The following is a 25,342-nucleotide window of genomic DNA, read 5'->3' on the forward strand; positions in this document are numbered from 1 at the left end:
TGAAATATATAGCTGGTTTTGCAGTATTATTGAGTAATAATTATAAATCCCCAAACCGAGAAAGCACACGAAATTAAATGTCTTATTATAGATTTATGTATAAGTAATTTATTTGTATTATTCCCTTAACTTTTATAGAGAAGAGGTGAGTGTAGTTTGGTTCCAGTATTTAATTAATTATTTTAGTTAGTTTATTTTTATGAAATTTCCACGAAAATTTCCATTCTAATGTGAGATCTATGTATTTTGACAATATAGAGAAAAAAATATATACATTTACCTTTAGCTAATAAAAAAAGAAAGTTAATTCTCTTTTACGAGAAAACATTATTGTGACACTTTTAGTAAGATTTGCATGTATTGAATCATTTTTCAATTAACTTTTAATTCGAAAGACTACAATTTAAATACAATATTATATTTTTAAACAAAGTTACTGAAAAATGTTTTTCACGTGTATTTTTGTTAAACTATCAACGTATACTTTATTTTATGAAAAGTAAATAAAAAAAAATAGAATTACACATTTTTCAGTACTGCTTTTAGTGATAATAAAGCTGTTTTTTAAAGGATTATATGTTATTTAAGAAATATATTACTGACATAGCAGGACTTTATCGAAAGTAAAGTAAAAATAAAATTTAGCAGCATTAACGTTTCCGCTAAACAAGTTTATGGTCATGATGTATTTTTAAAATTCTTAATTCTTTCAAGTGGAAGGTTTATTCAGTGATTCGGTTTTTCTGCGCGAAAAAGGAAGCTTCTTCCGTTACTCATCTAAAATTTGTTTCTGTTTATGAACAGGAAACAGTGTTGCGAATTTAAGGCATGTTCAAGATAAATATTAGATCGATCTTTAACCGATGTTTGGGGTATTAACACGCGCAAGGCAATACAAAATTGTAATTAAAACTTATTTATTTAGCAAAACGTTGTTGGCCACTTTCGCAGACGTTAGGGCCAAAGGCCGAATAAATGTTCATAACGATCTGGTTTCTGAGTGTGGCGCCAATAAAATTGCCAAATACCATTGTAGGTACGGTATTATATTTAACTACTTATGATTTATATTGTAGATTCAGAATTTGAAGAAGGAATTATTGTTTTTTGTGCTCTCCTATTGGTCAAAATTCGGTTTAGATATGTTTCATTTCATTCTCACTTATTGTAAGTTTTGTGCACTCCTATTGATGAAAATTCAATTTTAATATACTTTGACCAATACTCTCATATCATATGTCCGTAGAAATATCGGTAAGGATAGCTATCATATATTTAAAACATAATGTAATTTTCAAGTGCAGACAAACTATGGAGCAATATGCGAAATGCGACATAGTATTTTATGCGCCTCTTATCGGTAGATTTAATAAATAAAAAACTGTAATTGAACGACAGGAAAACGTTTATTTACATAAACCGCAAAAGACTTTTGTTCTGGTAATAAAATTACACGTGTATGGAATTTTTATAATTTATTATTTTTGTATGTTATATGTTTATAGATCTATGTTATATTTTAAGTAATTAACAATGACAAAAATGCATAGCGTGGTCTCGTTCTACGCTCAATTAAAAATATTTCAGTCTCTCAACAGTCAATTGACATGCATTTTCTGGCAAAATTCAGAGGGTGAGGACAAATAACCACCTGCCGTCAACCGCAGGTGACGCTGGAAAATAAGATACTAATGTATAAATCAATAATCAAACCAGTATGTATATACAGTAATAATAAATAATAAATGTAAGCTAGAATAAATATGGATTTATTATAATAAAAAATAAATTGAAAGATTGTAAATAAAAAATAAAAATTTGAAGGACGTAAACGCCGGCATGGCCGCAAATGAACACTTTTAGACCGCAATCGAGCCGCCGAAGCGGGCATGTCAATCGGCGGCATGTCTCTGTTTCGCAAGCCTCGGCGTCGAGCCCAAGGCCAGTCCAGGGCTCCGGGAGGCGATGACAGCTTCGGCGGCGGGGGCGAACCCGCGAGTCCCCCGCCGGCGCCTCAGCCCCGTCCTCCTCAGATGCTCCTCAGCTTCGTCGACGAAGGTACAGTATCCTCCCTCTCGCGCGACGCCGGTGACTATCGACGCTAATTCTCAATTTCGATCCAATCCCGCAGTCGAGGAAGACACTGACGTGTTCAAAGTGAAGAAATCGTCGTACAGTAAAAAGCTGCAAAAACAAAAGGTTCGCGAAAGGCGACACAAGAGCGACAGAGAAGAGCTTACGGTCGTTAGCCCCGAACGGCCGCGCCACAAGACCAACGGATCACTGCCCAGCCGCGAAGACGATGACCATTTCAAAAACAGTAGGAAAAATGATAATTTCCCTAAGGTACAAAATTGCATAACTGATATCTGTATACGCGGTGTAATTTTTTATTCGCATCGATCGGTTCTATAATCTTTTATTTCTACTATTCATACTATTTCAACGTTTGTTAACACGATCTGGGTGTGAATAAAAAAATACACGCATTTGGGGCTATGTTAATCGTCTCATTTATATATATTTGATTTTGTGACTTGATAATATCATATAGCGTATATTAAATATATATACACACAGTATATCACACGACTAACAATCTCATAAATTATCACAAAATCAATTTATTATTTTTTTTAATTTTAATTAAATATAAATAAGAATAATCATAATCGGCATGCGTAGGCTAGTTTTTTCAGTATTCTATATTATATCACATAAACGTAAGTATGAGATGCTATTCTAGAATCGTGACGGGCCATAAGATATTTTTTTTAAAACGTTATACTTCTACGCTAAGTTGCGATAAATGGTTTTAAATGTGTATAATTGATATTGCAGAGTTCGCGGTCCGTCGAAGGGTTGATTCTTTCCGGACGAGCTGCCATTGCGGCCGGAGCCACCGAAGATCTCAGCGGATCCGACTGTGAAAACAGCGACGATGGAAAAGATGCCAATTCCAGGTTTAAGCCTGTTTTCCGACCGCGGGATTCGGTAAGGGCGTTGTTGGATAAGGGTGTGATTCCCGACGCTGCTACCATCCACGCTGCTAGGAAACGAAGGCAGCAGGTATTAAAAAGTTTAAACCAACCCTAGATTAAATAGAAATTATCCTAATATTTGCTTTAATTTGCAGGCTCGGGAGATCGGTGAATATGTACCGTTGCAATCTTCCAACTCTGACTCGAAATCTAATCATCATTCAGCCGTTACCGTTGGCGGAAAACATGAGGGAAGACTCGTTCGAGAAGACGGAGCCGGCGACGCTTCCGACGAAGATCCCGATCGGATAGACGTGAAGGGTGTCGCTCCGGAAGCCTCGCGAAAAGACAGAATTAAATTAGCCAGAGAAGAAGGAACCGGTAAAATAAAATATTTAATCGCTTACAGGAGTTTTAATCTGATTATTGCCGTGTATTTTTAATTAATAATAATTATAACCACCATCGAAAGACTGATCTATTTGTATTATATTGACTTGTTAGGTTCTGATGTCGATAGCGGCGGAGAAGAGTGGGAAGCGCAACAGATAAGGAAAGCGGTTACTCAAAATCAGGTATAATAAATTATGTACGCTTGTGGTAATATTATTTAATGCCAAAAGAGATGTTTTGACTTGATCCATTACAATATATCTTTTAAAATGGTATATTATGTATTCATTTCATAATTTTATTAATTTACAGATTATTGCCGTCCAGCAAGAAACTTACTACGGTAACAACTATATGATTCCACAACCTGTACAGTATTTGGGTATATTATCAGACCAATATATGAATCAATAAATACCTATTTATTTATAATGTAATGATCATTTTAATTTACATTTTAGAAACGGATATAAATCCATTTTCGTTAGCGCCAGCTTCTGTTGGATTATTATCCATCGCATCTGAGCATCTCGGACCCGTAGTAGAGTCCGAAGGCAGTCCATTATCAATAATACAATTGACTAATATTCTAGAACAGAGGTAAATATTTTTATTTATTTTTTACTGTTGCAAATGTGAAAATAAAAAGCGAGTTATTTATGCAAAAATAATTTTAATTATTAAAAATAGACAATACATTATTATTATTTATTAGGGTCAATTATAAATTGTCTATTTTTATTAAATTATACAGGTTGATATTGATGGAAGAATCAAAAGAAAAAAAAGAAAGGGAACTCTCAAATATGGACGATGAATTTCAATCGCTCGACAATACACAAAGCATAACGTCTAAAAAAGCACCTTTACTGGCGTCCAGATATGAATTTTATCAAAAAATGAGAGGATACATCACCGATCTTATCGAATGTTTAGATGAAAAGGTAAATCGTAGTTTTGTCTCTTATAATAGAAATTCGTGAGATATACTGATGCTTATGACTTTTTAGATGCCGACCTTAAACGCACTAGAGGCTCGCGCTTTAGCGTTACAAAAGCGAAAAGCTGCATTTTTATGCGAGAGACGAAGAGCGGACACCAGAGATCAAGCCCAAGAAATCTTACAAACAGCAGGTTTTATTCATTTCCGTTATTGTCATAGTTTATGTTTTTGTTTTTTTACATTTTAGTGTATTTTGTAGGCGGTGTAACAAAAAAAGACGCTATGGACGAGGAACAGAGAAGACGCTGCACCGAGCGAGAAGGTAGAAGACTCAGACGCAGAAGAGCTAGGGAACAATTGGCGGCTGGAGGTCCGCCTCTTGTGCACCGCGAAGGAGACTCCAGTGACGATGAACTTCCGCAAATAGAGATAGCCGCCTACGATTCGAACCAAGGTATGTCTTCGTAAGTTAATTCGATTACGAATATTGAACATTCGTGTGAGTGTATATTTGCATTTGCAGAACAAATCTTAGCAGACGCCGCTTCGTTCTTCTCCGACACATTGGACGAGTTCTCATCCATAGCCAGTGTCCTTTCCCGATTAGAAGACTGGAAGCGTAGAGATAAAGCTGCTTACGTAGACGCTTATGTTAGTCTATGTTTGCCGCGACTTATTGGACCTTTTTTGAGGCTAAAGGTAAATGCCATTTTTATATAAAATATATATATATATATATATATATGTTTTAGTGTAATTGTATGCTGCTGTAAGTGTAAGAAACTCAATTTGACAGTTGCGAAACGTCCATTTGCTGTTCAAACCCAAACCCAACTTGACAATTTATTTGTTTTTGAACTTTCATTAGATAAATTCATTTATGTTAGGTTTTTGTTTGCCGCTAGTAACAGACCATAACATCACTGAATTTTAATATTTTACAACTCTTTTTATACATTACATGGACGTTTCGCAACTGTCAAATTGAGTTTCATAGATATTTTAGAGCAACATATAATTTCACTGGCGCCTATCGGTTAAGTTATATTTTCACTAGTAGGAATATATATCTACTGGTGAAAATGTATTTGGACTTGATTTCACTGAAGAATACACATTCACTGTAACATATATACTTACAGAGCATATTATTAGATAGTGTAGTCACAGAGTGACTCATACCTTTAGACTCTACTAAAAGTTGTGTATTGTATATTCAAAAACAGTATGATCCATCATTTCTTATATGAAAATGACATTAAAATAATAGCCATTCAAGTGGTAATAATTTGAAACGCTTCTTCATAGACGTCTCTATATATCTTAATAGTCTTGTAATATTATTTCGTGGCGCTAGTGAGTTTTCGTGAGAGTCACATATGTTGCTCTTGGTAATACGGTCGCAAAGCTACTGAGCCCCGTATGCGGCTCGTGGCATAGGAAAGGTTAATAGGACTTAACCCTTTGGACGCGATAGTCGACTACAGTCGCTCAATTGATTTTTTTATCTCTTTACGCAAAAATCAGTAAAAAAAAATGTTTTAAGAAAAAACTTTTTTTTGTGAATAAACATAAAATATCATTTTAAATAAATAAAAATTAAAAAATCAGAACATTTAAACACAGAACCAAAGTAAAATTTGAATTTTTAAAAAAAAAAAATTTTATATTTATTTTTGATTAACTCGTCCAAAGGGTTAAACTAATTTGAAAAAATAATATGGAAGAATTTTGTCTGTTTTTATATTGATTCCTAATATGAACTTTCTCGTACTATTTCAGTTATTGTTATGGAATCCAATCACAGATGACGACACTCCAGATTGGGATAAAATGCAGTGGTACAGGTAACTATTTCGAACAATTCATGTTAAATGTATTAATAATATGAATTAATGTTCAATTATATTTTAGGGGTTTGATGCTTTATGGGCTCCGCGAAGACACTAACAATCCTGAAAATGAAGAAGTTCTGGCGTCCGATCCAGACATCTGTCTAATACCTAATATAATACAAAAGGTTATACTCCCTAAGCTTACAGGTATTTTAATATTTTGATGATAAAACAATTATAGGACGCCTTCTCCAGTGTTGATATTGAATTGTATTGTTTCTTCTTTGTTTGTTTTATGTAATGTTTTTGTTTTGTTCTTAGAATTGGTCACGGGGACGTGGGATCCTATGTCGGGGGCCCAAACGAGAAGATTAGCATCTTTATTGAGAAGATCAACAAATTTGCCGGGTGCAAAAGCGAACAATAGATATTATTCCGATTTGGCGAAAGCTGTAGTGAGCAGAATAAACATTACGATACAGCATGATATTTTTATACCTATTTTACCAAAGAGGTATTTTTTTTAAAATATGTATTTAGATAATTATTCATCATATTGTATTAATGTTTCTTCGTTTTTTAGTGTTGTCGATTTGAGTCCTCGTGGAGGTAGCGCTTTTTTGAAAAGACAGGGAGCAGCAGCCGTTCGATTCTTAAATAATCTAATCACTTTAAATGGAACCATTGCCGATAAAGTATTAACGCCGGTAGCTTTTGGAGGACTATTACAAAGATATCTCCTAGCAGCTATAAGATGTTCGCCTCCAAGTAAAGACTGATAATCTTATTATTATATATGTTATCGACAATTGGTGGTTAAATTCCTCTCGTTTTAGATTATAGTGCAGATTTATGTCATGCAATCGTAACTTGTCTGCCAAAGAATTGGATCGACCAAGAACGTGGAAACCCACCGTTACAGCAGCTTTACACTTGTTGTCAAGAAGTGTTATCTAATTTGGCTGATAACGTTATGAATTTGTATGTATCTTAATATTGTTTAATATGATTCTGTATGAAATAAATTTCATTATATTTATTTAATTTCAGAAAAGCATTAGATCAGATAAGAATAGCCATAAACATCTTACAGAACGGACCATCGGCTAAAAAATGAACTTGACAGCACCATTGTGACGTATAATAAAAAGACAATTTGATTATAAGTTACTATGTATATTTTTTTTTCAAAAGTCGTCAAAAATATAAAATAAGGCTTAAATGTATATATACATAATTTAATTTATAATTGTATCAAAAGACGTATTTATTAAATATTATGTATAATGTATGTATATCAGAATCCAGATTGTATATTTTTGTTGATTGAATTAAACAATGCATATAAAACAATATATATTTTTATTTAAATACGCCTGTTTTATCATTCATTACTAACAATAGATCTAGACCAATTTTGATAATTTTCGTATTCGCAGTTTAAATTAGCATTTTTACAAATTAACTTGACTGATTGTTAGTGTCGCTATCTGCATGCGTCATTATTGTAATTTATAGCTATCAGTCTGTGCGAATAGGGTGTTTACTAAATTTAACAGTTAATGATGATTCGTTATATATCTAGAATTTAAATAATAATAACATTTATTTATTAATAGTAACATAAATAAATCGAATGTTAAGAATAAACACAAAGGAACTTACAAAAACAATGAATTCACATGACCTACATATTTAAATTATTTAAAATTGAACTCTTTGTTTTTAATCCATGTGTGTAGTGAATAATGAACAATTGTTGAGTCATGTGGCCGTTGTTAAGTCGCATTCGTTCCGAGTCCTTCGGCACTAGCAGTTTGTTTTAAAAACTGATTGGAAAGATGCGTTTATTAATATTATTTGCGTTGATAACGATAGTCGCTTGTTTACCTCGCGAACACGAACATAAAGGCAAGAAGTCTGAGAGTCACAAAAAGGAGAAGTTCATTTTTTCAGGTCAGTATTATTATTATTATATTTTAAGTGAATATCTTTAATGAAAAATTTTTAGGTTTAACGTGCGACAAAGCAAGGACGGCGTTGAAAGATAAGCGAATATTGAACTGGTTCAACAAAGAATGTCCCGATAAACCTTTGTTTAATAGAGGCCGAGGAATTCTACCTATCCCGACGAATCCTCCGATACTTAGAGACATGGAACATGATTTAGTGCCCTTGAAACCGCTCTCTGGTTGAGTTTGAAGATGAATACTATGGTTATTAAAAACACACATTTGTATTTTACAATTATTAATAAATTTTATCAAGAATACATGTTATTTATAATGATTTGTGTAATAAAATTAGTGTTTATTTAATAAAAATATGTAATCGAAATCGACTACGAGTAAAAATAAGTATTCTATTTTTTAAGATCGCAAAAGTGTAATATTTTAAGAGCAGTGTTTCTTAATATTCCTAATGTTTCACATAACATCTCTTCATTAAATTCATCATTGTCATTATATCTTGCATAAGCTATCAATACAGGCATCTATATTAAGAATTTTCTCGCTCTCAATTTTTCAATCAGTTGTGTTTCTACATCTTTGGCTATCTTGACTATTCTCTTACTAATAGTGCTATTGCTTGGTAGCATTTTTTCACATCTTTGTCGTCTATTTCCAAAATTTTTTTGAGAAAACTAATATAGCTAGTAAAATTAATTCCGTCCCTATAATATGATTTTTCCAGATTTAGCTATGAGCAGAGAAATTTCATAACTAACTTCAAGAGTACGACTTTTGTTAGCATTTCGTCCAGAGAACAATGAATTTATTGTTATTCTTGTTTCAAATTTCTCCTTTATATTCTTCAATTGCTTCAAATCCTAATTCACACAAGTGCTATGTTTCGTCCTCAAATAAAGTAGCGAGTATGAAACCGAAATTGAAATAATCATCTGAATACTGACGAACATTTTTGCGCAATGGGGTGAGTTATGAATTATAATTAAAATAAGTTTATAAACTTTACAGAATACAAAATTTAATTCACTCTTTAACAAAAAAAATTAGCAAATACTAATGATTTGCGCATTGCCCCCTCTCCCCAAAACATTTAAAAATTTGATGCTGAAATGAAATAAATGATTGTTAAGGCCAACGCGTGGAAAAGTGCACGAGTTGTGTGTGCGCATGCGCGCGTTCGCCATTTGCCAGTCATTGTTTCTGCGGGAATCCATTCAGCGCATGCGCCCCGGGCGTGCGCGTCTTCAGTGTCGCGGGGCTCTACAATGGTGGCCCCTTCCAACGGCACTGCAAATCTCGTCGAAGAGTTTGAAGAGTCTTTTCAGGTATTTCAGGCGTGTCTTATAAAGTAAAACACATTTGTTTTTTGAATTGAAGATTGAAATGACACTTTTCACTTTGACGTTTCGGCGTTGGAAACTTTTTCGCTGGTCAGCTAAATTGCGATTGTGTGTCTTTTGTCTTTTCAGTCATGCCTGAATGTACTGACGAAACAAGAGGCCGGTCCTTGCGTGGAGAAGGAAGAAGTGAAGGTAGAAGTGGAGAGGTTAGGTTTTTTAAATTAAAATTGGTTAGTTTAGTAAGAGCGTTGCGGTTCTAATGATGACGGTTCAGATTCATAGATCTAGCGCGGCAGATGGAGGCGTTCTTTCTTCAAAAGAGGTTTTTATTGTCGGCGCTGAAGCCGGAGCTGTTAGTGAAGGAAGATAACAACGAATTGAGGTTAGAGCTGCAGAGGAAAGAAGAGCTTCTGAAGCGGCATTACGACAAGATAGTAGTTTGGCAGAACCTTCTGGCCGATCTGCAGGGCTATGCGAAAGGTCCGATGCCGGCGGCGATAACTCCGACCGGAAGTGGCAGCGGACCCGGAGTCTCTCCAGCGCCGCCGTCGACGACTCCGCAATCGCCGATGCAGGCTATGCAACACCAGCACAATCCTATGCAGGTGGGTTTATATTTATTAAAGTATTCGTTAGGTCGCCGCACAAGTCGCGTTACTTGCGAGTCAAAGTCCAATGAATCTTGTCGTACATCACTATAACAACTAACGAACAGAAAAATATTAACAATAACACAGAAGAAAACACGTTATTTATTTTAAAAAAACAAAAAGTTCCTTCACATAAATTTTCAATTGAAACAAAGAATATAATCTTTTATGTCTCTTTAAAATATTCATTGATCGACGTCACATCACACTTCTTCGTGTTTTAACCGTTTATAGATGTTAAATAAAAAAATAGATTTTTGATCATTAAAAAATGTTATTTTTTATATTTATCAATCTTTTTTACTTTTTTATGATAAAAAATATGTTTTCAATTCTAGTGGAATTTATACCTAATACGTATAGTTCTTAACATATTATATCTTAACAAAAAGAAATACTAAAATGACACAAAAAATGCGAAATTCGTGTTTTGGTTTGCAGACTATATAGCGAATTTTCCCAATCGCAAAGGGATAATGCAGAATAATATGCTTAACCGATGCCAAAAATTTAACAAAACAGATTATACTAAAACTGAACTTTACCAAATTGCTTATTTCAATAGTGTTCTTGACCAACTTTCGTTGACGATTTTCACACAAGAAACTAAACTTTTTTTGTTGCTTGCTATCCATGCAATTATTATCTGTTACTCGGAAAACTTTCTTACCGTTGGCTTGCTCTAAAATATATTCAAAAAAAATTGACCCATAACATTTGAGTTATTTCTTATGTAAAATCGCGTTCTGTATCCAAAAATTAAGAAAGTAGAGAAAAAATGTTTTGGTTCTAAATAGTATTTTGTATCAAATTAAATGTAATTAAATTAATTAAACACTTTCCAATCAGATTATTGGTTTAGGTACTATTTATGAATTTATCGACAATTTTGGATCATTTTTAGCAAAATTGAAGATATTTTGACTACTGGGAAAAAAATTTAGTCCTGTTTTATTTTTGTTGGATGTTAGTCTAATTTATTACAAAAAAAATAAGCTGCTGTTTTATCACAATTGGTTGGAAATTATAGAAGTTATAGCATTTGAGTAAAAAAACAGAAATACAATTTTAACTATTTTCATGATTATCTTGACTTTATTGCTTATAATGTTATTTATATAAATATCAAATGGTATTTAAAATGCCGTAGATTCGAATTGCTCAGTCTTCTATGTGTATTGTCAGTTTCTCGAGTGAGAAACCAACAAAAGTCACCTATCATCACATTATCCCAAAATCCTTGATAGCGCCGTTCCACAGCCTCCATTTGCTGGTGAAAACGTTCACCGTGCTCATCACTTTCATCGCCAAGATTATCAGAGAAGAAATCCAAATGAGAGTGCAGAAAATTAATCTTTAAAAACATTGTGTTGTATAGACCGTTGATAGGAAATTCAATTACCTTTAATTTGATATAAAATACTTCGCAATCGTTCAACTTTGCAAAAACTATAAATTAAAAAAAAAAAATGATTGTACCTATTTATATATAATTATTTACTATTTTAATTTCGAATAAAAAAATATGATTTTTTGGAACACTGCAAAAAAACACCCGCATGTTAAGTGGTTAATGCCTGAGCATAAATTATAGTATGTGTTTTTTTCTTGTTCAATTGATCTTGCAACATGATAATAAGGCTCTTACAGAAACTGACAGATGTCTTTAATTGTCTCTCTTTTAGATTTGAAAGAAAAAGATATAAAAATACAGTTTATCATTTTCAGAATAATTGGGTTGCTTTCAATTTAGACGACGAAGCAGTTTACTGGATACTATTGCCGTGTTTGATATCTGTTCTCCCCTAATGATGTATACTACGTGTCATACTTCCTCTTCTAAATCTGTATTTTACAATGCTCATGCTCATTTGTCTGTGAAATCAGACATTTTCTCGTAAAACTGTTAGAAGTTAAGCATTTTATCTACAAATAAAAACTTATCATCTATGCGTATTGCCACGAGTATTGTATATTTGAAACGAATTATTGGAGGTTGTGGAGCACTGCCTTAGACAATTCGAGATAAGAATAATATTCACGAAGAAAATGTGGATAGTTATAATTAGTACACGATTCTCTTTTTTAGAACAAGGTTTTTGAGCAATTACTGCATCCAAAAGGAGTTCAAAATCACAAATTAGATATCCTATATACGATCTTAGATATTGTTTGCGGGTGCATATCATGACAAGCTTCTTTGTCATTTGATAGCACTGAAAAAGGTTTTGCTTGTAGGAATATTCAATAAGATCATCCATTTACTAATAGTAAAATTTAGAAATCCAAAGTAAGCATTTTCAGCGAGTCTGAGTACTTACATGAACTCAAATTTCAAGCAATGCTCACTGAACTTAGTTTGAAATATTTATGGTAGTAACTCACACCTACCCTAAAATCAGATCATACCCTACAGACTAAGAACTCCTCAATTAACGGGTCGCCACTTAAGAAAACTCCAATAAAACATATAAAGTTATTATTTTTTTATTGACTGGTTATATAAAGATGCGACAAGCTTCTGTCTCAAATATTAAATTGGATTTATTCGCAAAAGTAACACGACTCATTTAGCGACCTATTGATGTATCATTACATCTTATCGTAATACTTTGGCATTGTTGATAGAACCAACAACAAATGCAGCATGCGGTTGTGGCGGCTGCTCAAGCACAACAGTTCCAACAACTTCAACAGTTGCATCAGCAGCAACAGCAGCAGCAACACGCTGCTGCTGCAATGCAGCAACAGGTAGCAACTCCCTTCCAAAGATCCCCTCATCGACCTCCCCAAACACCGATGCGTTGAAGATCTGTTCGCTTTTTGTTGTCGTTGTTGTTGCTTTTATTTTCATAATATTATAATTATTGGTTATTTTGTTTATTTTAGTGTTTATTTTCATTTTTTCATTTTAATTTAGTAGACAAAATTGTGCGTCTCAATTTTTATTGTATTGTAAGACGCATAATTTTGCTTGTATTCGCACCATTGTGGTTTTGGGTTATAAGTATGCTTTATTAACTTGGCGCATTTTAGTTTTTATTTTATATATATATATCATAAATCATACTTTCAGTTGCACTAAGAGTTTAATATATTACTTATTTTATATGTATGACATGCTGATTCAGCAGTATCTATTTTGTTTTTTTAATTTCTTTAATTTCTGATGATGTGTTTAGTTTTTTCTCACATTAATTTTGACAGAGGTGTTTACCCATACAAATTAAAAATTCATCCATAAAAAAACCGAAATCAGCCCATAGTTTCGGATATAAATTTGATAATTATATTTTTGTAAATAATAATAATAGTATTTTTTGTAGCAATTTTATCATAAATTTAATTATTTCTAATATTCGAAAATCAGCGCTAAATTAATTCAATACATTTAATAATAATAATATATTTTTAGTATTTTTTCAAAACGATTCATTTACCGAAAATTTAAAAAAATAAAATCGATTATATATCAAAAATAAGACTTCATTGAAAAAAGAATTACTGATCAGCATGTAATGTCGCGTATGAATCAAGTTTTCTTATCTTTGTGCCAAAAATTTTACTGTACTGTTTTCTTAACTTCTTGACATTTCTTATTCATAGAATTGAAACTTTCAGTGCAATTGATTTATCACCAATTATAACAATAATAATACCATTTATGTTTAGATTATAATTATAAATATGCATTTATTTTATTGTTTATTAATTTCATATGGGCCTGTCTTTTCATAAAAATCAAATGTGTGTCAAAATATATTATAATATAGAATTGATACACAATTGCAAAATTGTCATCTCATAAGAAATTATTGCTACCAAAGAATTGTTAAACATTTTATTTTAATTGTATAATAAATATCGTCAATGCGAGGTTATAGCTTTAAATAATAATAATATTCAATGTTAATTATAATATTTTAGGGTATTTTAAAATATCATTACTATTGATTTATTTACCGTATAGCTCTTGTAAGATTTACTGTCAGTGTGAAGTTGTTTGTTAGTAAGAAAGAATTCTCAGAAAATATTTTTTTGTTATTTGTTATTGTTATAAAATCTCACAACAATAAGTGTGTTGCGAGTATACCTTCGGTCAAAGGCGACGAATAGTACGGATCGTGCGTAATTGATAGAGTTTTAAATTTATATATTTATGTAATATGTATGTATATATAGCAGACATGTCGAACTAGTTTTGCACCACAAGCCACATACGTTATTTCACGCTAGGCTGTGATAAAAACTATTAACATATATTTTTATAAACACCTGTTATTTAAATCATAATAAAAAAATTCAACTTGATATTTTTTATAATAAATTTTAAATTGTAATGTGCAAAATTTACGTTTGACACGCTTGCTTTTTCAGTATTAATAATTATCATGTTGGGTTTTCATAGCTTGGTGTCAGTTAAATAAACAATTTCTGCTCGACGCTTTGCTCATTTTGTATTAACAAATAGTTATTTTTAATTTATTTAATCGATTTTAACGGGACTTTGAGGTATTATTTTTCTTTACGCTAATGCGTTTATTCATTCTGCTCATTGCATAGTTTTAACAACAAATATGTAATTTTCATTAACGTTCATTTGTACTAAATATTTATAAACATCATTAATTCATGTTATTTGTATTTTAATATATCTTTTTATCATTACTTTTCGTTTTTTATTTATTTTGGCGATTTTTAGTGGTGTAACAAAGTAAGGATATTGCTTAATTTTTTTTATCAAGATTTTGGTGTTTTTAGCAATGTTTGATTTCGGTTGCCGTTTATTTTTTAGATGACGGGCGGAGTCCCTCCCGGGATGTACATGCAGCAGGGGCCGCGCGGAGCTTTTCCGCAGCCCGGGTCTCTTCAGGGTCCTTTGGCATACCTTGAAAAGACCACCACCAATATAGGTATTTTATATACAAAAGAATGAGCGACATTCGTCACTCGATTCCATATCATTGACTTTAGAATGGATGATTATGGGTGTAAAAATAAAACTTAGCAAATTATATTTGCCGTCTCAGTAATGGATCAAAATTTAATTTCAGATTTGGTGGGAATGGGCGATGGAAGAAGGTGACGGGGGAGGGGGAGGGGCAGGGGGCGAGGTCGTGGCAGAGGAAGAGGCCGCGGTAAAGCTCTTTAATTGTTATATTAAACTACTTGATACTTGTGATGTTAAGAATCAAAAAGTGATTATATATGCAGAAACTCTTGATCCAAGGCCAATCATGTTGCTACAGACAACGCCAGAGTAGCAATACTGTTTGCACAGATTTTTTTTCTATAAAAATAATTTTTTAGCATTTACTAACAGTTCCTTTGTACCAATTATAACAACTAACTGTTATATAGCTAAATTGAAAACATTTAGTTTTGATACACAATAGTAAGCAATCTTTGTTTTGAATGATAATGCTGCTTGTATATCATAAATGTGAAGCTTTACCGTTTCCATGCGTGAATGCTCTTTTTCTTTGAGATGGTTATCATATTTTTACTGCAGCCGAATCTTTTTATCATCTCTACTTGTATTTATAAATCCAAGACAAAGTTCGCATTGATACTTCTTCGAGCTAAAAAATTTAATAACACTAAAACAAGTATTTTACTCAAAATAATAAGTAAGAGATACTAAACTTCTTTATACAATAGACCCCCCAATAACACGGTAAATTGGAGACGTGCTATTTGAATGTCCGTTACTTTATGTAACGTGCCCGATTCATACATACGTATTGCAAAAAATTGTATGAGTATTTTCTAGTACACTAATTACACTTTGTTCCCAATTTACCGTGTTATTGGGGGGTCTATTGTATTTATGTGTAAACAATTTAGGTTCAGTCAACTCCTCCATGGCCGGCGATTATTATTCATAAGATTAATATTTTTTATTTATTTTTCAGGTCGTGGTACATCCCCCGAATACGGTGGTGGTAGTATGACACCTCCATGATAGATACCCCTCCCTTGATCGCGGACAGTGCCCCATGGTGTCAATGTCCGCGCTCTTTATCACACCCTATGGCACCGTTTATTTGCACACACACACATACTCTTCGTTTCTTCGGTGTGAGCTCCGTTTTTTACGTATGCATCCCCGGATCGTTTCATTTTCATACGTTTTATTTGGTTTTACCTTATATATACACCTGTGTGTAACATGACTGGACATTTAATTATTTTATAAGTTTATTTTTTTGTGTATTGTATATATAAATATATATATTTATATAAAAATGATATCCAACTTCAAAGATTTGATTTTATATTATGTACATATATACAGAGTTGAAGTTGGAATTTTATTTTATGCATATCTAATCTTATTTTATGTACACTTTCGGGCACGTTCACAATCATTGCTCGCTCTTTTTAACCTTGTATATTGTTATTTAATTTTATGTGCATGTTTCTATGTGACTTAATTTATTATTTGACCGTGATCGAACTCCACTTCTGTGAGACTAATGGAAGGGTTATATTTAACAGATATTGTAATTAACTGAGCATGATGATTCAGTTTAGTTTATTGTTAGGCATATATTTTATACGTGAAAATGAACAATTTTATTTTTTTATTATTTATTACGGGACATTGTTGTCATATTAGTTCATGTGTTTAATTATTGTAGTATATTATACAATTATTTTATATATAAGTCGAAAGAAAAACCGTGTAAATACATATTTTGATAAATAAATGATTAACATTTAGACATATACTGATTTTGATTATTATATCACTTTGAGTTATGAGTTATCAGTCAATGAGCAAAAATTAAAAACATTAATTAATTAAAAATTCATTTGGTTTTACCTAAAAAATTATAATAGTGTTAAATTTTTTAATTTGTTCATTTCCGCTTTGTAAATAATGCAGTTAATGTGATGTTGTGTTTCAAGTCGAGTTACAGCATCCATGTTTCTCAATTTACACGCTATTTGTTCTCCGTATAAAGAATACTCGTCCTTTTGCGAACTGATCTCACTGTTTTTTGCTGCTAAGCTTGTCATGATCTTATAAGCTTGATCCACCTGAATATCGAGTCCCGTCTTCGTTTGCTTCGGACAGATTATACTATTCTTTGGCGAAACATTTATCTTTCTTTTTCTATTACTAAATCTGCTTTGTCTCGGCTGTTCTTTAGAAGTAGCAGTAAGTACCTCGATTTCTTCTTCGGCTTCAGTATTTGAATTCATCTCTAATTTATCTTGTTGATCTTCTAATGATGATTGCTGTATGTTGTCTTGCCGCTAAAAGAGAAAGCAGCAACGTAGAAATAGAAACAATTAAAATTAAAAAATTATTGTCGCATCTGTTTCGGGGATTTTTCCAGAATTCTACATAAGTAAGCTAATTTCGAAACCAATTTACTGGAATACTTGGAAGCATATAATCTAATACAATATAGCACTAAACTCCTTGATAACGGCACTGAAAAATAAAAAAAAAACGATTTATAAAGAAGCATTTAAAATAGTATCTCACTTGAAATCCTGAATTCTTGGCTCTGTTTGGCTTAATTCTATCCGCCAAAAACATAAGTTGTTTATAACCATACCAAGTGTTTCTTTCTATATCTTCGTCTTCCATACCAGATTTCTTCATGTTTTGAATCTTCTTCCTCGTTTTTCTGAATTGAGCCATTAAAACTGTAATTTTCCTCTCAACCTCTAACATATCGCACTCTAAGGTCGTAGAAATATCTCTTATAGCGTCGTGCTTCTTGCTCCTATTTTTATAATCTTTATGTTTTACATCCCACAACACAGAATGTTGGCGGTAAAGCTCGATAAGATCGCTCACGTTGTCTTCTGACCACATTGTGACAATAAAAAAAATCGTGAAACCACACCCAACGACGCATCTGCCACGACTGGCTCAGATCCGAGTGAATCCGATAAGTTCCGAGCCGACTCGAAACCGGTTCGTTTCGTGTCGACTCGATAATAATTGACAACTCTACATAATGTTCCATGGAGCGTATCACTACTATTTCTCACACTCCGACACGTGTCATGCGCATGTGCAGAAATAAAGCAGAATTGTCAATACGAACAAATAGTATAGCAAATCGCGTTCGTAAACTCACGCTGATTCATTAATGCCATTAAATTGATTGTAAATTTAGTTTTAAAAATAAAAATTTACTTTACAATACATTTTACTAGATTTTTTACCAGCACAAGGAAAAAGCTTGAAAATAATTACTATTTTACTTAAAATTAATATCAAAGCTCATTTGACAGGACAAATAAAATAAATTATTCAAACCAAGAAGGGGTGCTTACTTATTATTTAAAGCGCTAATTTTTTTATCTAGCGTAGTCTAAAGCAGTGGTCTCCAAAGTGGTTATGTAAGTCAACATTTAGTGGTCCTCGATCATAAATGAGAATTTGACAGCTGCGATGCATTCGAATGCCCGTAGAAGAGTCAACAGCATTTTTTTTTAGATTAATTTGATTTTTTATAAATGACTAAATATATTTATGGGTACGTATTAATTGTTCTCAGTTTATGGCGGCTTCAAGGACGTCATTTAAACTTTTTCCAGAGGGGGGCAAAAAGTTGGCCAGTCAGTGATATTTTTTTAATATTTAAATATTATTTCTGGCCAAATTCAAAGGGGTCCCTATTTATAATCCATGTTAAAAGCAATAAAATTGTGGTATCGTCGTTACAGTGGGAACGCTCTGTTATCTAGCGTTCATATTACGACTTATAAGTAGGAATCGAATGAAACATACCTAAACCGAATTTTACCCAGTAGAAGAGCGTAAAAAATAATTATCGCTTCTCAGAAGTCAAAAGCAATAAAATCGTGTCGTCGTCGCAGTGGGAACGCTTGATTATCTAGCGCTCATATTGTGACTTTTTATAATAATATTACAAATTTAATGTAGCACATCTATACCAAATTTTGACCAATAATAGAGCGAAAAAAACAATTATCCATTCTCAGAAGTCCAAAAATCCACATCAGAAGCAATAAAATCGTGTCGTCGCCGTCGCAGTGGGTACGCTCGTTACCGACTATTAATACGTTAAACTATAGCAATAATTAATACTTAAAACTTTCTCTACAGAAATAATAATTACAAAATAAAGAAGTATCTGTTTATCTATAATACAAACATCCAACAATATTAAGTTGGTGGGAAACTGAAAAAACATATTAAATACTTTAAAATTACACATATATTTAGCTATTATTTGCAATTCGCAAAGTTAGTTCCCACATTACAAATGATAGCTTAGTTTAAAAGTATGTAAATTGTATTATAATTTAGACGGTTTAGTTTCTAATTAAAATTACTATTATGGATAAAGAGTAGCATAAATCATCATCAACAAAAATATCAGTTAACACGTTAAAAATAAATTAAGAAGTTAAGTAATTCATATTTTTCCCGAAGTAAGCTTTCGAGTTTCTGGCAGCCCAGATCTTTGAGAACGTATCTTAAATTTACACCGAGAAACGTAATACGTTACACCTCATTATGGTACATATACGTGTTGGAAAACCCAAATATATTTGTATAAAATGCAATTTTCTATAAATCTTTTTGAAAAAAAAAAAAATTATAAAAAGAAAAATATTTTGTACATACGATGTAACAATAAATCACTTTAACGTGAAATTTAAATTTAAGCTATTTATAAAAGTTGACCAAATACAAGCACGTAAGTTGCCATTTCCTCTAATATAGATATTTGAAAAACTTGAACATGGCCCGGCTAGCTCAGTCGGTAGAGCATGAGACTCTTAATCTCAGGGTCGTGGGTTCGAGCCCCACGTTGGGCGCTTTCTTTTGCTTTTTAAATTTCATATTTTATACTTAAGTTTTGATATTTTCCTTAACATATAGCATCAATAAATTAAATTCAATAAAATAGTTTCTTAAACATATTTATAATGTGGCACAAAATAATCTTACACCATATTATGGTAGATTATAAACAGAAAGCTTACTAAACTCTATGTCAAAACAAGCAATAAAAAATATATTATTTCACAATACTTTCTGTGTATTTTGATATTACGAGAAACAGCTAAATCCACACTGGAACAGCTATTTACACAGCTGAGCTGTCTTAGATCAGATCGATCTACTATATTATTTAGTCTAAATACAATCAAGAATTTATCAATGATACAGATAGTGAAATTATCAAGTATTAAAAATTTAGTTTCCTTAGTACGACATCTTGTATTTTTTGTTATATCTATTATAAAATAACTTCAAGATATTCTCGAGTTGTCAAAGCATTCACACTGTTGTAATTGATCCATAAATCTTAGTTCCAAAACACATTCTTCCTATAATGGAGTCATTTTCCGAATATTTTCTCCATTATCTCCGTCAATGTCAATCGATCAGCGATTTCACGCTAAATTGTATGCGCCTTTAAGAATATCATGTCAACTTGGGATATAGATGTCGATGATTGAGATGACTCACTGGATGCTGAGGGATTTGCTTAATGGCACTCACAGGACTCCCCCTAATTCAACATAATAATCTACATTTGCGACACGATTGAATGACTCACGTGAGATTCTGATTATCTCTACGATTGGGGTAGATGAGACATGAGAATCGACTGTCCGACTGAATAATAAACAATATGAAACTATAATATAGAGTGCTATTGAACTATCGTTTATTTTTATGGTCGCGGAATATGTGATAGGTATATTACATAAGTAAATTTTTGGACTGTACTTCCAGAGTTTTATTATTATATTTTTATTTATTATTAAAACTTTTTATGTGCACAGGGAACATGAAAACTATTGCGTCACTGCTATGAAACACTTTTTTACCACAAGCTGTTACTGCTCCATGCGACATATTTTCCCTAACACCAACAGAGAAGGGTACCATTGTCTGAGTCGTGTATAAAAAAATCTTTATTGCGGGATTCCATTATTATTGTTTATTCTTTGAATCCCCCAATGTCAGTGTCGGGCGTCAGACTGGAATAAGAGCCAGGCGAATAACCAAATTGTTCAATTTACCATCGTCATTCAGTAGCGAGATTAACACGCACCACTGGCACGCGTGTAGCACTATCTGTCCTTGAGCTTTTCGGCGATGGGGTCTTGGAAATTGCACCCCGGGGGCTCAGCACCCGGCGAGGGCGTCCCTTCGATCAGGGGACATCCTTCTCCCACATGCATGATTGGAATGTAATGCTCGGCTTACACACAACTTTTATTATAATCGTATTATTTTATATTGGTGAAACCGACGTGATCATTAAATATTTTGGGTATCGAAATAACGCAATATGTATATCACCATGATAAGTTCGATTTATATGTATTTAAAATTATTTTATATTACGAAAGATATCTATTGAATTTCTGCAAAAACGAGTTTGAGCTCTAAATTAGAACGATGAATAGTCCAAAATATTGATGAACCTTTCTAAAGAATTTATTTTTTAAGTATATCATTATTTAACGCGAACAATGAAACATAGATTTGATTATTTATGTGACGAAAAAATAGCAAATGAATTCCAGGCGAACTTCAACGAGCTCAGATTCAGACGACAACGACTCGAAAATATATACACCAAAATGTCTCACAATATCTGATTTTCGTTATGGTTTGGAGAAATTGAGGACGAAAAAATCGTCAGACTATGATTTTATTCCAGTTGGTATGTTTAAAGAAATGTAAGACCTTATCGCACGTCCGCTGTTTCAATCTTTCATTGAAAGCAAATACTTTTCAAGATGTATGGAAAATTACGGAAGTGACTCCCATACACAAAAATGGAAACAAATCCATAATAAAGATTTATAAATCGGTACAGATTTAAATTATTCGAAATCATACTTCCGTCCGGGCGGACCGATCTAGGCGGCACTTGCTTGGGACGGCATTTTCGCGATTGAAGGACTGTTCGTGTAGTGTGATTCTTAGACTCAATGCGCTAAAAATATATCTAAGAATAGCTAAGAGCTAAGTCGAATATGTGAAAACAGCAAACAACAGTTTAACAAATGCTGAATGACGATAATTTGTCCAGGTTTCTTAGAATCAGTAAAAGTCGAAGTTACACTAAGTGTCCCGCACTGCTTGTTTGAGTTGAACACGTACTAAATTAAAAAAAATCCTGATAACTGTTTTACACATTTTATTTTATATGCATATCATATTCAAAGGGTAAGTAGCGTAGCTGAAGAAGGAGGGGGAGGTGTCAAAAGGAATGGCATGCCCCGGAAAGTTATAGAGTCTTAGAAATGTCAGATTTTTTATTATATATCGAGATCTTTAGCGATAAATCTGCTCAGTTTTTCAATTTTTTTGACGGAAAATTTCGATATGAGCAATCAAATAAATATCATCCACTCTTTTTTTAAAGATACCTTTGATCAAATTTGTCATTCTCTTCTGAATCATGTCAACTTCTAATGTTTGATCGTGAGATGATGTGATGTTCTCGGCTTGACGGCGGGCAGTCGTGGTCTTCGGGAGGGCCGTCTCTGGAGCGTCTATTCGTGTCTATTCAAAATCTTTATTTTGTTTTTAATAACAAAAGTGTCATATTGTGTGTTTTATTTATATTCCGAAACAAATGAATAAAAAACAAAACATTTTTCTGATTTGGTAAGTAAAGTTGCTATAACATTAATAACATGCATCGATAATAATAGTAATAATAGACACTAAAATATACCATATAAATCTGTTTCATGTCGATTGGTGTAAGTCGAACTTTACATTTCTAAATAGACACTCAATAAAAGCGGCGTTCGAAAAGTGATAAAGAGTGTATGTATCTCATCATTCTATCTGGGGTGAGAAATGATTCACACTAAAATTGCATGGGCCGTGTTATCTGAAGTGTACACTCTGTAATGTTTAAACGTGAATCAATAGAAGGACTGGTGTATTTATAAAAAGAGTGACTTACATATGACAGAGCAAATGCTGCTATGTAGACCAATTCGAATGTTTTATGTTTATAACATGAGTTTTTTAGATATTTTACTTTGTTATACAATACGGCTATTTTCCGTAAAGAATATGTTCATGTAATTATTAATTTCATACGTAACATTAAAATTCGTAGATTCATGTTATCCAAAATATAAATTGTTTATACGTTTATATTCCGGCCATATTTAAATGCGTAATGGATCAAATCGTAAAACCTCCCGAGTCCTTTCGAAGCTCGAGCCTTACTCTTAGCGACTTAAAGTGGCGGTCTAACTAGGCCAAAGCTGGCGATCGAAATGGAAAAATGCTTTTGCTCTTTTTTTACTTTGAGCTCGAAGTTGGAAGAAATGAATGATAAGAGTGTTCATATTGCTGTGTTTCATTTTACATATTATCAAACAAAATGGAAGGAGATGGTTTTACTTAAACCTTTAAGTAAAACAGGTAAATGGTGGTTTTAGAGTTGTTATTACAGTTATAAGCAAAACTGTAGTTCATATATCACTTTAGTCAAAACAGTAGATGTGCATTTGATAGCTAATTGCATTTTTTTATATATTACTTATGAACGTCTCTTATAGATTGCTTATAAATTATTATTACAATTATATATTATATAAAATTCTAAATTCACTGGTGGGCAGGATGAAAGCTGCATTGAAGTTTATTTCATTTATTCAACTCGAAATTATATTTTACACATTTTCTACTCTTATCTCAAATGCTGATTTTATTTATACTTAAACGCCATATACATTGCTGAAATATATCCCGAAACAAGCATATTTTTAAAACTTCTAATGAAGTTATAAGATCAATATGTACAATGTATGATATGTTATAAATATACAGATAATGTTATCACTTAAATATCCTTTTATATATATTATTATATTATTGTTTATGTTATCGTAGGATATTTCTCAATTTTTATGTAACTGTATAAATAGGCCCGACCCACTGGTAAAAAGGAGAATCAGAGTGGGATTTGTGAACGGAGGCCGAACGCTAGACGTTGTTTCGACTGTAAATAATTAATTCAAATATTTATTAGAGACAACAAATGAAAATAAAAAAATATTACAATAAGTGAATTTAGAACATTATTTTTGCTCCTTTATGACAAAAATAAAATTGGTGGCAGCGGGTGGGATCCCGACACTCCAACTGAAGAAGGAACAACAGAAGTGCATCTCCTGAAACTACGGAGTTAGACTTTCCAGTCTTTCAACCGGGACCCGAACAAAAATTCACTTAAATCGTCAAGTCAAGAAATCTCAAAGAAGATCAAACGACTGAAAATCAACATCGCCTGTGGGTCCACCACCAAGTTGATAGAAGACGTAAAACCTTCGATTTCCATACAAAGACGAGTAAAGCAGCCATACGGACATCTGCGTGAAGGAAACTCCCGAGACGAGCAGCCTTCGATTTCAAACGAAATACGTAGAGAGAATCAACAACTTCCCAGAAGAAACCTCGTTCGAGCAAGAGCCGCGACAGCAGCAGACTCAGAAAACGAAGACCTTCATACCAGCACAGCCCCTCAGAAGACTACATTCCGCACGAGCAAAAGCCGCGACAGCAGCAGACTCGGCAGACGGAAGATTCCCTGATTGAGCGAACGCAACGACGAAGGAAGTTCTACCCCTGAATCCAGCAAGATCTCATCACACCAGACAAGATGTTCAAGAACGTCGTAGTACTGTGAGTCTATCTTTGCTATATTTTCGGGTTGTCCAAATTATTTACATACCGATACATTCTGATCTCATATTAAACTACACATAACACACATACATAACCACATAATCAAAAATGTCTATTCCAACATCTCCAATAGTTACTAACAACTCCAAAAATGGATCGATCAATCTCTCTCTCGATACACTTATGAAATTCATACCTACCTACGATGGAAATCAAAAAGATCTCTATCCTTTTATTTACGACTGTGACACAGCAATAAACCTCTGTTCCTTAGAACTAAAACCAATTTTACTAAAATACATAATTCATAATGTCACAGGCAAAGCTAAATATTCCATAGCGAATTTTCAATATGATTCTTACGAAGAATTTAAAGAGTTTTTAATCTCCTCGTTCGGAGAAAATAAACATTCATCACAACTAGAATACGAACTTAGAAATTGTAAACAAAAACCAGGAGAACCAGTCATAAATTTCATCCAAAAAGTAGAAATCTGTACTAACAATTTAATAGGATCGATAAGGCTATCAGTTACAGATAAAAAGG

General features: G+C 32.7%; 4 protein-coding genes and 1 non-coding gene across 10 annotated transcripts; 4 read left to right on the forward strand and 1 right to left on the reverse strand.

Annotated features, from left to right (window-relative positions):
* The first annotated feature begins 1,861 nt into the window (after positions 1-1,861).
* LOC148239369 (PAX3- and PAX7-binding protein 1) lies at positions 1,862-7,505 on the forward strand. 4 transcript variants are annotated; one of them, XR_015809154.1, is made up of 17 exons: positions 1,862-2,058; positions 2,132-2,346; positions 2,842-3,069; positions 3,137-3,362; positions 3,486-3,556; positions 3,687-3,756; positions 3,836-3,974; positions 4,129-4,318; positions 4,385-4,508; positions 4,577-4,771; positions 4,841-5,016; positions 6,100-6,164; positions 6,232-6,337; positions 6,474-6,666; positions 6,736-6,920; positions 6,989-7,133; positions 7,203-7,505. XR_015809154.1 is itself a non-coding variant. In XM_088183366.1 (17 exons), exons 1-17 carry the CDS (start codon positions 1,890-1,892, stop codon positions 7,267-7,269), a joined length of 2,586 nt encoding a protein of 861 aa, XP_088039492.1. In that variant the 5' UTR covers positions 1,862-1,889; the 3' UTR covers positions 7,270-7,505. The 4 variants fall into 4 exon arrangements, 2 of the variants coding, with proteins under 2 accessions (XP_088039492.1, XP_088039500.1); XR_015809155.1 differs by having other exon boundaries at positions 2,132-2,320; XM_088183366.1 differs by having other exon boundaries at positions 6,232-6,359.
* A 390-nt stretch (positions 7,506-7,895) lies between these two features.
* On the forward strand, positions 7,896-8,509 carry LOC148239370 (uncharacterized). The gene is made up of 2 exons (XM_088183434.1): positions 7,896-8,108; positions 8,164-8,509. The coding sequence occupies exons 1-2, from the start codon at positions 7,994-7,996 to the stop codon at positions 8,346-8,348; spliced, it is 300 nt and encodes a 99-aa protein (XP_088039560.1). The 5' UTR covers positions 7,896-7,993; the 3' UTR covers positions 8,349-8,509.
* Positions 8,510-9,149: 640 nt separating this feature from the next.
* On the forward strand, positions 9,150-16,842 carry MED28 (mediator complex subunit 28). 2 transcript variants are annotated; one of them, XM_088183390.1, is made up of 7 exons: positions 9,150-9,447; positions 9,592-9,668; positions 9,737-10,067; positions 12,741-12,863; positions 14,908-15,025; positions 15,167-15,250; positions 16,028-16,168. In XM_088183390.1, the coding sequence occupies exons 1-6, from the start codon at positions 9,241-9,243 to the stop codon at positions 15,196-15,198; spliced, it is 888 nt and encodes a 295-aa protein (XP_088039516.1). In that variant the 5' UTR covers positions 9,150-9,240; the 3' UTR covers positions 15,199-15,250; positions 16,028-16,168. The 2 variants fall into 2 exon arrangements, with proteins under 2 accessions (XP_088039516.1, XP_088039525.1); XM_088183399.1 differs by lacking the exon at positions 12,741-12,863 and having other exon boundaries at positions 9,151-9,447; positions 16,028-16,842.
* LOC148239372 (uncharacterized) lies at positions 16,690-18,168 on the reverse strand. 2 transcript variants are annotated; one of them, XM_088183410.1, is made up of 2 exons: positions 17,614-18,168; positions 16,690-17,378 (listed from the first exon to the last, which is right to left on the reverse strand). In XM_088183410.1, exons 1-2 carry the CDS (start codon positions 17,947-17,949, stop codon positions 16,950-16,952), a joined length of 765 nt encoding a protein of 254 aa, XP_088039536.1. In that variant the 5' UTR covers positions 17,950-18,168; the 3' UTR covers positions 16,690-16,949. The 2 variants fall into 2 exon arrangements, with proteins under 2 accessions (XP_088039536.1, XP_088039547.1); XM_088183421.1 differs by having other exon boundaries at positions 16,690-17,559; positions 17,687-18,143.
* A 1,690-nt stretch (positions 18,169-19,858) lies between these two features.
* On the forward strand, positions 19,859-19,931 carry TRNAK-CUU (transfer RNA lysine (anticodon CUU)). The gene has a single exon. It is a non-coding gene; the product is annotated as a tRNA-Lys (tRNA).
* The last annotated feature ends 5,411 nt before the right edge of the window (positions 19,932-25,342 follow it).

The sequence above is a fragment of the Plectrocnemia conspersa genome, unplaced genomic scaffold, assembly GCF_051122295.1.
Source record: "Plectrocnemia conspersa isolate PC_06_02 unplaced genomic scaffold, ASM5112229v1 ptg000001l, whole genome shotgun sequence".
NCBI lineage: Eukaryota > Metazoa > Arthropoda > Insecta > Trichoptera > Polycentropodidae > Plectrocnemia > Plectrocnemia conspersa.